This window comes from Andrographis paniculata, unplaced genomic scaffold, assembly GCF_009805555.1.
Source record: "Andrographis paniculata isolate CXL003 unplaced genomic scaffold, ASM980555v1 Contig83END, whole genome shotgun sequence".
NCBI classification, from domain to species: Eukaryota; Viridiplantae; Streptophyta; class Magnoliopsida; order Lamiales; family Acanthaceae; genus Andrographis; species Andrographis paniculata.
In genome coordinates, this window is record NW_026137621.1 from 451,123 (window position 1) to 468,594 (window position 17,472).

Sequence of the window (17,472 nt, forward strand, 5' to 3'; positions counted from 1 at the left end):
TCAAAATATTTGGATCATGAAATTTCTTACTATTTCCTTTATAATTCCTTGCATTCTTGAAAGCTTTGTTCTGAATTCCTCAAACTCTTGCAATTGCAACTTCCTTATTTCTCCAACTTCAAAGACTTCCTGCACATTTTGATTAAGGACATCTGGATCTCTGCACTTTTGTGGCAATTTCCTTTGCAGCACAGTGGACACAGTCCCTCCATCTAACACTTTTTCGTCCCCTCTCAACTTATGCTTCTTAGTACACAACTCCTTTAGAAACTTTGCATAACGGGGGACTTGCTTAATTGCATCGAGCAAAGGAATCGTTAGCTCCACCTTCTTAAAAAATTCCATGATCTCCTTGTCTTTGTCACTCTTAGCCGGTTTCGCTAACCTGTGAGGAAATAGAGCAATATTAGAAGTGATTGAATAGGTGGTTTAGAGATTACCTAATCAGTTGACTTGTTCGCTTCTTGTTCGATCTCCTTCTCAATCTCCTCTTCGGCTCTCTCTTTTTGTGCAACAACCTTCGGACCTTCTAGCTCCTTACCACTTCGCAAGACCATTGAACTAACATTGCTCGGGTTCATGTGGGTTTGAGCAGGTAGCTTGCCTCTTTCCCTTTCTTTCATTTCACGCACCTCTTCCACGACTTGAGACATCTGATCTTCCAAGTTTTTTATACTAGTTCTTGTCTCTTGCTGTAATTGCAAAAAATTAGAGGCAATTGATTTCACTATATCATGCAAAGAGTTACTAGGACTAGGAGCTTGGGGCATGGTCCATTGTTGTTGCTGTTGCACAGGTGGTTGGAATCCCGGTGGTTGCTGTTGTCCAAAGGATTGCTGATTCTGATTTGCATATCGAAAATTGGGGTGGTCTCGCCATCCTAGATTGTATGTGTTTGAATAGGGATCATAAGCCCTTCTCTGTGCAAATCCTGCTGCATTCACTTCCACCTCTTGTGTCAATGTAGGACAAGCATCCGTAAAATGCTCAACACTCGCACAAATCCCACATGGCTTCACTTGAGAGTTCCCTACAACAAGTTTTCTCACAAAAGTAGTTAACTCATTCAATTGTTGTTGCAAAGGAGAACTTACCTTGGTAGCTTCTTTCACTCCCACAACATCCCTTGGCCGAATTTTTTGAGAGTTCATAGCCTTGTCGTTTAGCAATTCCCAAGCTTCTCTCAGAGTCTTGTTCATAAGAGCTCCTCCACTAGCAGCATCGATTGTATTCCTGTCAATAAAAGTTAGTTCTTCATAGAAATATTGGATTAGAAGTGGCTCAAAAATCTGATGTTGCGGACATCTAGCAATTAACTTATTAAATCTATCCTAATACTCATATAAAGACTCCCTTGATGCTTATTTGATGCCACAAATCTCTTTTCGTAAATTAGCAGCCCGGGATACGGGAAAGAACCTTTCAAGGAACTTGCGCGCTTCATATCCATCCACGTGGTCACACTCCCGGTGGACAAGTTGAACAACCAATCCTTGGTTGCATCTTTCAAGGAGAATGGAAAAACTTGAAGTTTTATCTGCTCCTCAGTGATTTCTGGTAGTTTCATGTTCGTACACACTACATCGAACTCCTGGAAGTTCTTGTGTGGTTCCTCCCTTCCAGGCCATGAAAAGACGACAATAAATGTATAAGTCCAGATTTAAGCTCAAATGTCGTATTATCGGCTATAGTAGGAAAAGTAATACACAAGAGATGCTGAATTAAACCGGGAGAAACTAGCTCCCTAAGAGTTCTCTATCATTCTATTGGATGTATCACAACTTCTTCAATTTCCTTGGCCTCTTTACTCTCATCGGAACTAGAACTGTCAACCAGTTGGATAGCTAAGTCAGGCTCTGGCGACTCAGTTTATTTTTCAACCCTCTTTCACTCTCCAGCTTCTTTCCTTAAATGGCGTGCAATCCTTTCGATTTCTGAATCAAACATTAATTCACCTATATGACCAATTTGAGGCATAAACCATTAAGCGAGAAAGAAAGATAAATAAAATAAAATCCAAATATAAAAAATTCTTATATTGTTCCCCGGCAACGGCGCCAAAATTGCATGCGTGTCGCCCAACTGCAAAATAAAGTATCAGTTCCTACGCCATAAAGATATTGCAAAATGCAGTAGTTCGGTGAGTAGGATCGTCTCCGCAGGGAACAATAACAATATTGAATATTCGGTTATTTATAATTATACTATATATATAATGGGGGGCATTTTGATTTATCACAGTAATTTTGAGAAAAATAAATTCACTCAATAAAATAACATAAAATGCAAGACGGTTTACCAAATATAATTAGCATAGGCATGAATTTTTCTGTTCGGGATATAACATTTGTTCATCGACTAAAAATCAAGTTCATTAACTAGTTGGATAAATAGGTTATAGTTGATCTACATGCATTCACAACCAACCTTTCCTTACTTTGTCGATAGCTAAGGTACGAGCGTTAGGTATTTCCCTAATCGAGTGAAAATCCTAGGTACGACCGTAGTTTTACTGACTCGACAACTTCAAGTACTAGAAAGGCCCAATTCAATTTAACAAAATTTCTATGCGGATCTGTTCAAAATTGATTCTAATTCTTCCCCTATAGTAGTCCTCTAGGTTCCTACCCCACACAATTACGGATGCCAATCTCCAATTTAGCTACGAAATCTCAAATCAATACGTGCGCAATAATCAATTTAAGATTTCTAAACTTATAAATTAGAAGAATTAGAAATACCCAATATCGATGAACACCAAATTAAACAAAACCAAGTCTCACAAATTCAATCACAAACATCAATTCACACCAATGCTAGAAATGAAACTACTCGGAATTCATAAAAATTGAAAACACAAAACAATTGAAAAAGTTCATCATGCTTTCAGTTCTTCAGAAATAGATAAGAAAGAACAATATTAGAATAGAAGAAGAATGCCCCGAAAAGGCGTCTGCAATCCTTCTCTAAGTTCTCTGCTCTCTGCCTTGAAGAAATATGGTGTCGTGGTAGAACGTGGTAGTCCCCTTCTCTTCCCCTCTTCAATTGAAAAATCGTGTCTCTTAACTCTCCATCCTATGATCTCTTTTAAATTAGATCCACTTTGCACTTAAATCTTCACATAATCTTTATATTTCTAATTTACCCAAAGGGTCTTTTTGTAAATTTTCATATTTTCCACATTGTACTTGCGTGATCATGCGTAAGACCTTTATGCGCTCTGCTCATTTTCTTCCAAATACGCTCCAAAACTTGCCAACTCCATGAAATCTATTAAACAATAACAAACACACCATAAGGAGTATATATACAAAATTCTGCATCAAAAAGTTGCAAAAAATATAGCAAAATATTATCATATATTGTATATATCAGAAACCCTTCGAAGAAGAAGAAATCCTAGCTAAGGCTGGTGAGGGTAAAATAAAAATATCTAACGTTTTAGGAACCTGAAATGTGGTGCTCAGACTCACCGAGTATAAAAGACTTTATGCTGAAGGATATGCTCCTTCTCCCAGACATCTGCGAGAATTTACTTTCTGGTTTTTAATTACTAGTCAGCCATGATTTGTATTGTCTAAGTATGAAGTGTTCCCAGGTAAAGACTATCTTACCGATGGATTTCTTAATTGCTTGAATATGTAAATTATGATACTTGTGACTAGGATATAAAAGTGCTATACAGAAATTGGTAAGCTCGAACTCACTACCAAAAAAACTGTTTTCTATTACGGCCGGAAAATCGTAACAAAAAGCCATATTTCGTGCAATTTGCGTATTTGCTACGCCTTTGTTACGACTTTTTTCCGTAATGTGTACTCGCGTAACGAATGTTTTTTGCCACGCCACTTTTCGTAACTATTACGATCGGTCAACGCTCCCTGAAGTATGGTATTTGTTACGATGTTTGTTACGAATTTTCTCTCGTAACGAAAGGTAGATCCTTCCGCGCGTGTGGCAGGACTTTTAGTTACGGTATTTGTTACGGAAGTTCCTCGCGTTACAAGTGTTTTCCATTGACCGGTTGTCAGAACTTGGTTTTTGTTACGACTATTTGTAACGGCATTGAACCCCGTAAAAAAAATATTACCTACTTATAGTCACGAAACCGTCTGTAACAACAAATATCCAAAGACCACTTTTTGTAACGATTTTCTGGCCTTTTGTTACGGAAAAATAGCGTATTGTGAAAAACAGGGGGTACGCTGCAATTGAAATTGTTCGTAACAAATGGACCTGCTGTGATGCGTATGATACGAAAATAAATTACGAATACAAAGATTGCTATAAACATCATCATCATTACGCCCCGCGCAAACATTAATTCATATTAAAATCTGAATTCCATACCTACCAACAAAGTAAAGCAACCCATAGAACAAGCCTACTAGTATCTACACATCAACAACCTGTTCCGCAAAACGTGCTTAACAGTTCAAACACAAGTAAACAACGCAATAAGCAAATACGGTTATCCATCAATCCCATTAGGCACATTTTTCACCATACGAATTCAAACCACAAAGGTCTACGCATCAATTCCAGAAATAGTTCAACAAAAACTCAAGACAATCCATCCAAAGACAGGTTCGACATTCAATCCATATGACAAACGGGGCAATTAACATGGGTGTATCGGTACCAACATTTCAAGCCCGGCGCATGAGCTGCAATTGCCAACACAGAGATTACTTTAAGTCATACTTCTTATAAATTTCGGAAGGCAATACAAGAAAGGTATTAAAGTAGATCCTTACGTCCTTGTAGCTCCACTCAATAGGATCTTCGCCGACGACATCGCGAAGGGTAGTCGCCCCAGAAATGGTCGGCAAAATAAGGGGTGTGTCCGGGACTGACGCGGATGTCACGAAGACCTTGACCAAGGAAAGTGTGTCACCTACAGCATTCACAAGAGCAATTTTTGATTACATTCAAGCATATATATCAACAGACGTTCGAACTGTATATATAACATGTCATAACACAGACATTATAAGTGTAATACTTTGGAACTAGAACAAGAGGAGTACGTACATTCAGACATGTCGTAAAGTACATGGTATTACATTCATGAGTTAGGTAGCGAAGCACATTATACCCTAATTTCCTATGTAATTGCAGCTTGATCTTTAAACCAAACATCCTTCAATAAACATGGGTCGTCATAATAGCAGTTATTTTACCACCCCTACATTAACAGTCTACATCGCTTTGGAAATCCACGGATCGTATCATTGTATACTTCTACACTTAGTGAATCCATGCTAATACGCAATATGAGGCCTGAACAGTCACGAAAACCTACGATATCTCGCTGAGGCATATTAAAAGTTTAATTAAACATCCTCAAAGATACCGGACCAACCTGGCCCAGGGGGGCAGAGCAGAAGTCCCTCTGCAACAACTTTTTTCTCACCGGTGCGGGATAATAGAAGCACATGTGTGCCGACCTACAACAGACAGGGCATATGAGTTGGATAAGGTAGTACGCAGTCAAGAGTAGCCTAAATTAGACACTGCACTGATTTCTAAGAAACTCCAGGGCGTCACGGAATCATACCGTCATGCTTGGCTCGGACACAGGCCTGGGAATCTCAGGGACTGAATCAATACGAGATGTGCCCTATCATATAACATGCCGAGGATGGTAAATTCCTTCGCCATCCAAATCTCATGGGATACTCATACCAAACAGGTCAGGGATTATGAATACTTACTGCCTGGCCAGTAACCGCTCCGGAGTTTCTGTGCATGAATGCATACACATCAGCCTTGATGGTTTTGAACTCATCCATCATTGCCTTCAGCTCCTCCATTCCATTCTGTAGTTGTTCCCACCCATGCTGGAATGCTACACTGTCTGTTAAACCAGTTGACTCGCTGCGGGGATGAGCTGAACTTGCCGCACTGTCGACCTTTGACCGCTTCTTAATCTTTCCCCCAAGGGCCCGTCGGTACAGAGTCTCCCGAACAGAGGGAGTCCGCCCTTCAGGGGGAACCTTGTTTAGCTCATTCTGTAAATAAGTCTACAGGAAAGATTTAAGTGAGGCCGAACTTGCTCTTGTTGTTAGAGATGTAAATACTGACTGAATTGTAACTAAGTTGGGAACGAATTTATTCTACCAATATCTCCTCGGTTTCTTGGTCATCCTTTCCCTTGCCTTGTGTGCGACTGGAAATCCAAATCTCCAGATTGTCGGGGTCCTTCCCCTTTGCCTTGATCTGCAGCAATACAAGGCCTTCTGTCATCGAAAACATAATGAAATACAGGAGAGGAAAATATGGGGATGGAGCATGACATGACTAATTACTTAATTGTAATAAAAGGTACCTCCTCTGCCAGAGTCGTGAATGACTTCCGCCCAGTACGATGTGGAAAGCTTCTTTTCGCTACGTTCGACGCATTTTTCTTGGATTGAAGCTACGTCAATCAAAGTTATTTAGTTCTTAGTCCATGCCCGTGCAGATTTAACGTATATTAATTTGGCATGTCCCTATGCGTACCTTCACCTTCTCGTCGCGCCAATACTCAACCAACTTCGGCCACTGATCGGGCACAATCCTGCTTGAGGGAACCTTCTTCAGTGCTTCTTCATCGTCCTCGATCAGATTGAAGTAAGTTGATTTGATGCTGTATTTCCAGTGCCTCCAAACTTCCCTTAGGTCAGCCAAGACCACTTTCTCCGCTGAGTCTGGTAATCCGCTGTTACTCTGGAATGCCGTTTCACACGGTTTCCACCAGGTCCGGAGAAGATGGTAGGGCCATATATAAGAATCTATATGAAATAAAAGAACTTTCAATTTAATGAAGTTTGCATCACCTGAACCTCCATCCATGCACCCTGTCTCTTCGTCTCCGGTATCTCAGCGAACGTGGGGTAATGTAGAGGAAGTCGAGCTCCGTTGCGTGCAATGACCCCAATGGCTGTCTTGTACTCGTTTACGTCGGGTCCGACGATGCTTTTACCATCCGGCGATGTGAATACAAGCATCCTGTGATCTTTTCCCCATCCACGCGGCATTCGTGCCGCCCCTCTCCCCTGCTTTTTCTTTGACGAACCAGCTGACACAAACAGGAGATTACATGTTCTAATAAGGATATTACATGCAAAATATGAAGTCACTAAATGTAATCGGTAATCTTTGAAGGCTAATTTCCAAACCGTCGTGCGATGTCATCTCGTCCAATGGTGCCATATTGCCCGCCTCTGTTCCTGTCATCAGAGTGGGGTCGGAGCCTGGCCCTTCATCCAAGAGTGGCATATCACTCTCTGCAGTCTCCATGTCCTGCGTCGGCGGAAGTGTCTCGTCATCTGCTTGTGTGGGGGGGATTGTATCATCGTCATCCTGTGTCAGTGCCGTCGGATCAAAAAGTGATGGAACATCCCTATCATCATGTTCCTGTTGGGGTTAACAGTGTCAGCCTATTGTAGTGTTATACTGAGAGTTCAAATAAGGACATGCTTTCGGCAAAGGAACCACATTACCTCCAAAGGGCCCTCTGAATCCTGAACCACTGCCCTTCGAGTGGAAGATGTTGGCTTCATGCTTTGACCACGAGCATCGCGCTCTTTCTCCCACTCTGATGTGATGGACCGGAGTCGCTGGAGCAGTGGCGAGACCCGAGATCCCTTCCGTTTTGTCACTTTCTTTGTGGGATTGCGGATGGGCGATGGATTCCTGCTTGCGGGATGAGTTGCCTCTAGGTTGTGCCCTGTTCCGTACGTACCTCTTCAGAGTACCCAAGTACCGCTCAATGGGATACATCCACCGGTACTGCACCGGACCGGCCACCATAGCCTCCTCAGCCAAATGGATAGGCAGATGCTCCATTACATCAAAGAATGAAGGTGGGAATAGCTTTTCAAGATGGCATAGCGTCAAAGAAATTCTTTCTTGGATTCGCTCCAGTTCACGAACTGTGTTATGAGCTGAGCACATCGAATTGAAGAAGTTACAAAGTTCAATCAACACGAGCACAACATTTTTGGGAAGACACCTACAGGAAGTGTTGAATCAGCACCTTCAGTTATATTTAGAGGAGGCATATATCATGTTAATTAAAATAATTGCGTTTCAAGGGTATACCGTCGGGCAGCAATAGGTAGAATTCGTTGCATAAGAACATGGCAATCGTGGCTCTTAAGTCCCCATATTAGTTGTTGTTCTACCTTCACACGACGCGATAAGTTTGAACTGAACCCATGAGGTGGTCGGAGGTCCTTCAACACAGATAGGAATATCCGTTTTTCGGGGTTACTCATGGTGTACGTAGCTGCCGGCAAATATATAGCGCCCCTAGGACCCGATACCGGGTGTAAAGAACTACGTATTTGCATCAACTGTAAGTCTTTCCTCGTGTTCAGATTGTCCTTTGTTTTCCCCTTAGTTCCCAACAATGTATACAGTACATTCTCACACACATTCTTTTCAATGTGCATCAAGTCGAGGTTGTGACGTACCTCATTCTCAGACCAATAAGGGAGCTGAAAGAATATGCTCTTTTTTTTCCACACCTGTTGCTGCCCGTCCACCCCCCGGCGACGCTTGCGAGACCCCTGTGCAATGCGTTTCTCAATCAAGTCAACCGTACGATACTCAGTAGGCATATCCTGAAGCTGCTGCAGAAGTTCAGCGCCGGTCAAGCGAGAAGGCTTTCCGTCAAAGCTCATCGAACCGTCAAATGCATGTTTATCAAAGCGCATTCTATGCCCAGCCGGCAGGAACCGTCGATGCCCGCAATAGCTATACTTATGTCCATTTTTCAGGTATCTGGAATGAGTTTTTAAACCACAAACAGGGCATGCATTCGCCCCACGAGTCGGCCACCCTGACAACATACCGTAACCGGGAAAATCACTAATAGTCCACAGCAATGCAGCTCGCATCTGGAAATCCTCCTTAGTACTCGCATCGTACGTCCGAACACCATCATACCAAAGCTCCTTAAGCTCATCGATCAAAGGTTGAAGGAAGACATCAATCCGATCCCCCGGGCCATGCGGGCCGTCTATAATCGTAGAGAGGATGAACGATGGTTGCTTCATGCACAGCCACGGAGGTAGGTTATATATCACAAGTACGACGGGCCAAATACTATAACTCACACTCATATTCCCAAAAGGGTTGAAACCGTCAGTGGCCAGACCGAGGCGTACGTTGCGAATCTCCTCAGAGAACGTCGGGTACCGATGATCGAAACTCTTCCACGCAGGACTATCTGCTGGATGACGCATCTTGCCATCGTCTACACGCCCTTCGGCATGCCATCTCATAGAAGATGCAGTTTTGGAAGATACGTACCATCGCTGCAATCGCGGAATTAATGGAAAGTACCTTAACTTCTTCACTGGAGATCTATCTTTACCCTGTGTAAATCGCTTTTCCCCACACATAACACAAACCTCACGGTCAACATCTTCCCCGGTAAACAACATGCAATTGTTGATGCACGCATGGATAGTCTTGCATGTGAACCCCAAGTCCTTGGTCAGCTTATTAGCCTCATAGAAGTTCTTCGGAAGGACAACATCGTCTGGAAGTGCATCCCGTAACAGCTCTAACAGCAAATCAATAGAATTATTAGACCAGTGGCACAAAACCTTCAAGTGCAAAAGCCGTGCGATAAACGAGAGTCTACTCATCTTCTTGCACCCTGGTATGAGCTCTTTCTCTACATCTTCTAACATCTTTCTATACCCCTTACTGCCATGATGTATATGTTCATTTTCGTCATCCCTATGAGGTTCATTTCCACTGGGCCCCGGATCGGTGTGCTCTGTATATGCACACTCTCGCAATAGAAGTTCTAGTTCCTCCTCCCAACGCATTGGCATATTGTCGTTTGCAACAGCAGGGTTCACCTCTCCTTCTCCGTGGCAAGTCCAAACCTTGTAGGTTTGGTCGAATCCATAACGAATACAATGGAGCAAGACATCTCTACGAGATTTTGTTAAGCGATTTCCGCAAGATGTACAGGGGCAATAGATGCAAGATTCAGAGCTACGATCTTTAAATGCGAAATCTAAGAAAGCCCTGACCCCGTCCAAATATTGAGCGGAGATATGGTTCGCATCGTCTATCCAACTCCTATCCATCTAGCAATATAATCTACATGCGATTCCATCAACAAAACATGCAACCAAAAACATATAAGTACAACATAACCTTCACCGATATAATAGGAAACATGGATGCTCTTCATGACGCTAGCATTATAATTTATCACAACATTAAGGCACATGGACCAAAATCAGCAGCCCTCACCACTTAAAAATCTTCCATAGATGCAATGTAAATAGTATTATATGGATATATTTCCCGTCACAAATGCTGGGCCGTCACAAATAGACACATCAGCAGCAAGAGAGAGTGAGAAAGAAGTGAAAAAGTTTCTGAAATTGACAAGACATGGGGAGCATGGGGGGGACATCCGTGTGTATGCTGCAACCACTATATCTATCTATCTATCTATCTATATGGGACTGGAAGATGGAGATTGAGATGGAAGACGTGTACTATAAGAATTTTGAGATAGATATACATATATATATATAGAGGTACAGAAATGGCTCTCTACCCCAATTAGAGGGATACAAATAGGAATAGTACACAGCACCAAAGCCACAAGATTCACTGTATCTGTTTCCACCAAAACTGCATTTGCATCATCTTCTTCTCACATTACTACTCTCGCCCTCATCCTTTACTCTCTACTCTCTACTCCCTACTCTCAATGCAAAGTGTAAATAAGCCCTGGATTTTATCCTTAATTTATAGAAATGCTATAATGAATATATGTATGGGTGACTGTATGTGTATACGCATACTACAAATGCAGGATAACGAAATCTGATAGTAAATTACCTACGATCAGAAAACTGAACTGCAATTCAAGAAGCATGCAACTTGAGGTATTTCGCAATTCATAAATCTTGTTAAATGCTTCCCAACAGCCGAATTAAGTTTCCTGACGTAATGTATTACTTTGTATTCTGAACAAATTAGCAAGAGGATTGAGCTAATATGTTTTAATCTAACATTTAAGCTACCAGAACAAAGAAATACCTCATAAATTTAACATACAGTAAAGCATTGCACTTGGTGTTTAACTATAAATTAAAGATAAATATCAAAAAAATAAATTCAACCAAAAAAACTCTCCTTCTGGACAAAGGAATACAAATTCACCTCAAATGTAACACACGATAAAGCCCAAACAAATGGAGTTAAAATGTAAGACTATATCCATACCGAGAAAGAGGCGAAGAACTTTGGAGTAATACCAAATCTTTCGGGAGAAAACTTAAAAACCTTACCTAGATGCCGGAGTAGATCCCTCGTTTCCGTTGATTTCACAATGCTCGTCGTCCTGCAGGTTCAGAGGAAGGAAACTCGATCGAGTTTTCTACAAGGGAGAAATGAGATTATGCCCTAATTTGTCGAAGATACCTCGCGTAATACAAAATCTTTTTCGAGCTACCTTCAAAACCTTACCTGGGTGAGGTGCGCCGGAGTAGATCCCAGGGACGGATCGATTTCACCTCGCGCGTCGTCGTCGGCAGCTACAGGAAATCGAATCGCGGGCGACTGTGAGAAGCGAACGAGGGAAATGAACCAGATGCCCTAATTTGTCTAAGTGTGGGATGATATAGCGTTTTTGTCCATTTTGATCGTTTCTGGAATGAAAGCGTCAATCCAGTATTTTACTTTTTTTTTTTTTTTTTTTAATTTAACTTTTCCAAAAATAAAAAATTAAATACCAGTAGTTACGAACACTTTACGTAACTAATGTTATTTTGACCAAATTCTACCATCTCATTATTTGTTACGATATTTTTTGCGTAACGACAGAACCTAAAACGTTGACCGGGTTTTTTTTTTTTCGTCACGGATTTTGTCGTAACTAATATATCTATTTGTTACGATTTTATTGTTACGGACTCTCAACCCGTGGTGAATAGCCCTTTTTTTGGTAGTGACTTATTAAGGGGGATGACTTTCGGTAACAACCAAAATTTTGAGGTTTGTGTTGAAGCAAAATCAACAAAACAACCATTCTCCAATGTTTAAAGAAACACTCTGCCTCTAGTACTAACTCACTTTGGCGTGTGTGGTTTAAAGTTCACTCAAACTAGAGGAGGTACAAAGTACTTCATCACCTTCACAGATGATTGTACTTGATATTGTTACCTCTACTTACTCAGAAGCAAAGATGAAGCTCTTGAAGCATTTAACCTAGCATTCAAATCAAAGAGATTCAAATCAATAAGAGTTGCGAATACATTCCCAGTAGTTGAACGGTACTGCAAGATGCAAAAAATTAACATTGAAGGACATGGATAATATCTTATTAGTGAGTTCTAAATTATCTCAAAACATACGAGGGGAAGCCTTATTGATGGTAAGTTATTTTCATAAAAATAAGGGCGTAACTCCTTATTTGTTATAGGAAGGGCATGAGCTTTCTACCAAATACCTCAGGACATGCGGGGGAAGCCGTGTTGATGACAAGTTATAATTTCTCCAAAAGGTAAGAATATAGCTTTTTCTAAGTCGTGTAAAGGCCAAGAACCTTCTAACAATTGTCTTTTAATAAAATTCTCTTAAAAGGTAAGGATGTGGATCATTTCAAGTTTTGGAAAGGCTATAAGTCTTTCTACAAATACCCCAAAGTATGTGGGGTGTTTGCCTAAGGCCGGGATTCACGACTCAAAGCTCCGACATATTTGATCTGATGATGATAAAATCAAGAAATATATTTCTTTGAAAATATATATTCTATTATAAGAATAAGAATGATACTCCTGAATGCTCTCGAAACAGAATACGAGAAATACCTACCAGATCTAATCTTTCGAAAAAAGAACCAAGATGTAGGAGGTGTATTCAATTAAGATTTTGTAAGATTTTGTTGGACTTTTAAAATTGAGGTGTATTCAATCCAAACTTCAAAAGTCTTTTAAAATTTGGAGGTATTCAATTCACACTCTTTTAAAATCTTCATGTATTCAACAATCCATACACTTTAAGAGTCCGTTGATTTTATTGAATTTTAATGGAAAATTATGTATAAATTGTACAGTATAAAATCTATTATCAGATATCTTGATTGATTCTTAAAATATTATTATTATTATGATTATTATTATTATTATTATTATTATAAGGTTCCGTTTGAGTTGGCTTCTGCTTCGAAAAAAATATTTTGTATCTGTTTGCGTTGACTTATGTTGCAAAAGAAGTTTTTGAAAGTGAAAAGTATTTTTTGCAAAAATACATTAAATGTAACTTCTAAAATAAGTAGAAACACTTTTCAATTAAAATTATTATTTTATTTTTTTAATAATAATAATAATAAATAAATAAATAAATAAAATACGATAATATAATATAAAATAATTACTTTATATATATATATTATATTTTAATAAAAAATTAAGAATATAATTATATTATTATTTTTAATTTATATACTTTACTTAAATTAAAATTTAAGACATCCTCAAAATTTTCAATTATTTATTTACACATAATTTTTCGATTCTACACCCAAAAAAAAAAATTATAAAAAAATATACTCAACAATAAATAAAGATGAAAAATTAAAAAACTCTTAAAGAATATATCACTTAAAACAAACTGTGTTAAAATTAAATTAAAAAAAAACTAATATTTATAATATATGTATATGATCCCCATATAATTTTTAATTTACTTTTACTCTTACTTCTATTTATTTGAATATTTCTTTTGATTTTACTAAAATCAGTGATATCTTAGATTTTTTCTACATAATTTATTCATTAAGATAATATCCCCCTCTCACTTGCTATATATCTATTTTTTTTTTTTTTTACATGTTGATTTTTAAATATTAATATTTGGTAAGTAAATAATACAATTGAAGGATAATAAGTCTTTTTTACACTTACATTCATTTGTTTATAACATTCTTTATAATAATATGTAAAATACAACAATATTTATATTTAAGTGATATAAGGATAATTACTAAAAAATGAATAAATTTTTCATGAACATAACAAAGTGATAAAATGAATAGATAAATAAATAATGGACCAATGAAGCATATTTTTTTAAGGAAATTTAGATTGAATATATTTAATAATATAAAAGTAATATAAATTATTTATATAATATATTAAAAGACAACCAAAGTATCACTGACATATAAAATCTTATAACAACAATATTATACCAATAATAATATTTTATTTGCAATGAAACATAGTCTAAATATTCTATGAAATATATATATATATATATAATACAATCAAGAAATAAAAGTAAATCAGTTGGGTGTGAGAAATTTTTGTTAAGCTCAAAGTCAGAGTTGCCTTCTTTTGAAAATAAACAAGTTCATGATTCCAAAGATCAAACATAACACAAATCTAATTTCAAGATTTTAATTAACTTGTATTCTGCACCTCTCAACTTCTTGGTCACAGTTCACCATTTTATCACCTTTTATCACCCTTCAAATCTAATTTGTCCATTCCCACCTATTATCACAGTTCACCCTTTTATCACACTGAATCAGCACTAGACCAGACCACCCATCCTTTCGACCTTCAATTTTTCATTTTTCTCCCATATTCAAACCCTAATTTATACCCTCCTGCAATTTCCAACAGTGGCCCCAATTAGTTTTGTATATACTTTTGTATTTGTCTTTTTCCTTCGGTGATTGAATATAGAGACTGAGTTCTCGAATTTCTTCATTCGATGCCAAAACCACTTCAGACTGGAATGAGAAGGAAATGCAACGACACTTGATGATGAAGATAGATGAGCACCGAAAAAGAAGAAGGAAGAAGGAAATGAGTAAGGAGAACAACAAAAAGGTAGAAAATAAAAAATTATAAAATTTTTGAATTATTTCATAAATAATTTTAATTTAAATAATTATATGTATTATTGTAAAAAATAATAATGGATGGGTTTTTTATTTAAAAAAAAAAATTTCTCAATTAATATTATTAAAAAAATATAATATACATAAATATATTTACCTAAATATTTTTTTTTAAATTAATGACATAATGTTTTAATACCTAATATAAAAAAACACTTTAAATACATAATGATTTAATACCTAATATAAAAATATAGTTCAAACTCAAAAAACAAAACAAACACACCCAATGTTCTATAAAATACATAAGTTATTTTAATTAATTAAATTGATTCAAAAACTTCTTAAAATTTCACACTTTTTAAATTAAAATATATATTAATTTATAATAAATTTTTAGAAATTTTGACACTGATTACTTTCTTATACTACTTAATTAATAACATTAGTCACAAAATAGACTACTTAATTAAAAATATTTTATTAGGTGTTTGGGGTTTGAATATATTACTTTATGATCACGAGTGCATGTCCACACCATCAGGTCAAAACAACTTCCAAAACATTTATGAGATTATTTATTATATCATTTATTAAATTTCTAATAGTGATATCCAACAAAAAAAAAATAAAAAACTAAAAAATTATCAAAATTAAACAATTTAACTAACTATTCCAAAAATAAATTAAAATAAAATAAAATTGAGGAAATAAACTTTGTTCTTCCAGATAATTGTTTTACTGATATATTTTCATTATATAATATATATTTATTATGTGATAAAAAAACATAAATATTCAATTCAAAATTCCATGCTTTTCGTCCCTTAAACAAACATTCGATTACATTTTAATGTGAATTTTTTAATATTAATATAGTATTAATATATAGTAAAAAAGAAGATAACTTAATAAAAATAATTTTATTAGTATTTTATAATGAAGAGAGTATATATAAAGTCAAAATATCATATATATATATATATATATATACACACGCGCATATATACAGTCACATCAAATCTTATAACAATAACCAATAATAATATTTTATCTAAATTGGCACATTTGTGTCAAAAAAATAAAATAAAATAATTGAATAGTACAAGATAAAATTGTGGTGTTTGCACAATCGAGATAACGACGAAAGAAAGATTATTACTCCATAAACACCAGACAAATAAACCTAATTTCAGGACTATACTAACTTCCAAGTCTCGACTTCCCAACGCCATATTGCTCCAAGTGCAGCTTCCTCTTCAATTCCACCCACATTTTACTCACACTTCGCCCATCACTCTGAATCTCTGCCGGAGAGAGCGACCAGACCGCTAATTGTTTCGACGTCAATTTCTCCTTCTTCCCCGCAGTCAAACATTAATTTATACTCTCCCCCGATCTCTCATCTTTGCTCCATCCCTGTCCCTGTGTGAAGAGAAATCGAAGAACAACTTCTTCCTGTGTTTTCAAGTGATTTTAAAATTTGTCATGTCAAATTTGGTTGCATCTCCCCAAGATGATCAATTCATGCCAGTGGTAACGCAAAAGAAAACCCACCCAGGTCGAACTCGACAATCTGCACAGTAATCCTAATTCCTAAATATCAAAAATTGCCCTAATTGTTAACAAGAAACTCAGTTAACCAATTAAAATCTTAGTAATGTAATAACTATTTCATTTTTTCATTTCCTTATCAAATTCTAATGCAGAAGTGGTGGCATTGTAGCCAAGAACTCTGCTCGCGACTAATCAATACGCCTGCTAGATCTGCAACAAAGCTTTTCAGAGAGATCAGAATCTACAGCTACACAAAAGAGCTTACAATCTGCCGGAAAGATTGGAGAGGAGAGCGACAGCGGCGGCGTGTACAAGTGGTGGCAGCACAGGCACCGAAGAAGGTGTACATTTGCAACGTGGTTGAATGTATTTATGTGTTATATGAGTAAGGATTTAAAAATGCACACGCACCTGACGTATCTATGTACTTATACAAGTGCATGGTGTAATAGGACATAGTGTATTGTTTTGTTAAGAAGGGATTTGAACATCCAACCTAAAACCAATTAGTGATAGGTGAAGTGGCACTTCATCCTTACATATTAGGGGAGTTCTAGCACATTTAGCAACGTGGAACATTGTGCTTATATAATGCATTTATGATACACATGCTACATTATCATGTATTTATATAAATTGTATATACGCACGTGGTGTAGATGCGTTTAATATATAATGCATTTATATAAGTGCGTGAGATATATGCTTCTAGTATATAACATACTTATATAAATGTATAATGTACACGCGTCCATCATGTTGGTGTGTTTAAATAAGTGCGTTATGAAGTGGTTGTGTATATTTTATGTGCATGTACAATACGTACGCATGGTCCATATGCATGTAATATATGAATATATTGATATCAACGTACAAGATATATATAGGAACTTAGCGAGTAGATGTTTTTATGCATGAACATTTACGCACAAATAACTTATACACATAGAAAGGTAAAGATCACGTTATTCGAACATCAAATGTAGTAATACAATGAAGTGTACGACACACGTGCATTCATACAGTGCTCATGAACA

The 17,472-nt window shown here is 37.2% G+C and overlaps 2 protein-coding genes across 2 annotated transcripts; both read right to left on the bottom strand.

Moving 5' to 3' along the window:
- Window positions 1–1,567, bottom strand: LOC127241627 (uncharacterized). The gene is made up of 3 exons (XM_051260772.1): window positions 1,410–1,567; window positions 454–1,233; window positions 1–385 (listed from the first exon to the last, which is right to left on the bottom strand). The coding sequence occupies exons 1-3, from the start codon at window positions 1,565–1,567 to the stop codon at window positions 1–3; spliced, it is 1,323 nt and encodes a 440-aa protein (XP_051116729.1).
- A 2,983-nt stretch (window positions 1,568–4,550) lies between these two features.
- LOC127241629 (uncharacterized) lies at window positions 4,551–11,575 on the bottom strand. Its single transcript, XM_051260773.1, has 15 exons — window positions 11,497–11,575; window positions 11,319–11,371; window positions 8,089–10,097; window positions 7,778–7,999; window positions 7,488–7,731; window positions 7,164–7,401; window positions 6,822–7,063; window positions 6,505–6,711; window positions 6,332–6,421; window positions 6,124–6,222; window positions 5,718–6,014; window positions 5,561–5,623; window positions 5,366–5,450; window positions 4,758–4,897; window positions 4,551–4,667 (listed from the first exon to the last, which is right to left on the bottom strand). The coding sequence occupies exons 3-15, from the start codon at window positions 10,095–10,097 to the stop codon at window positions 4,650–4,652; spliced, it is 3,954 nt and encodes a 1,317-aa protein (XP_051116730.1). The 5' UTR covers window positions 11,319–11,371; window positions 11,497–11,575; the 3' UTR covers window positions 4,551–4,649.
- Window positions 11,576–17,472: the final 5,897 nt, after the last annotated feature.

Coding starts and splice junctions, on each gene's coding strand:
- LOC127241627 (XM_051260772.1), bottom strand. CDS start 1,567: ATGAAACTACCAGAAATCACTGAGGAGCAGATAAAACTTCAAGTTTTT. Junction 1,234..1,409: donor TCCTTGAAAGGTTCTTTCCC/GTATCCCGGGCT, acceptor TTTTATTGACAG/GAATACAATCGATGCTGCTA. Junction 386..453: donor ATCGAACAAGAAGCGAACAA/GTCAACTGATTA, acceptor ATTTCCTCACAG/GTTAGCGAAACCGGCTAAGA.
- LOC127241629 (XM_051260773.1), bottom strand. CDS start 10,097: ATGGATAGGAGTTGGATAGACGATGCGAACCATATCTCCGCTCAATAT. Junction 7,064..7,163: donor CGAGATGACATCGCACGACG/GTTTGGAAATTA, acceptor TGTTTGTGTCAG/CTGGTTCGTCAAAGAAAAAG. Junction 6,015..6,123: donor AAGAAACCGAGGAGATATTG/GTAGAATAAATT, acceptor ACTTATTTACAG/AATGAGCTAAACAAGGTTCC.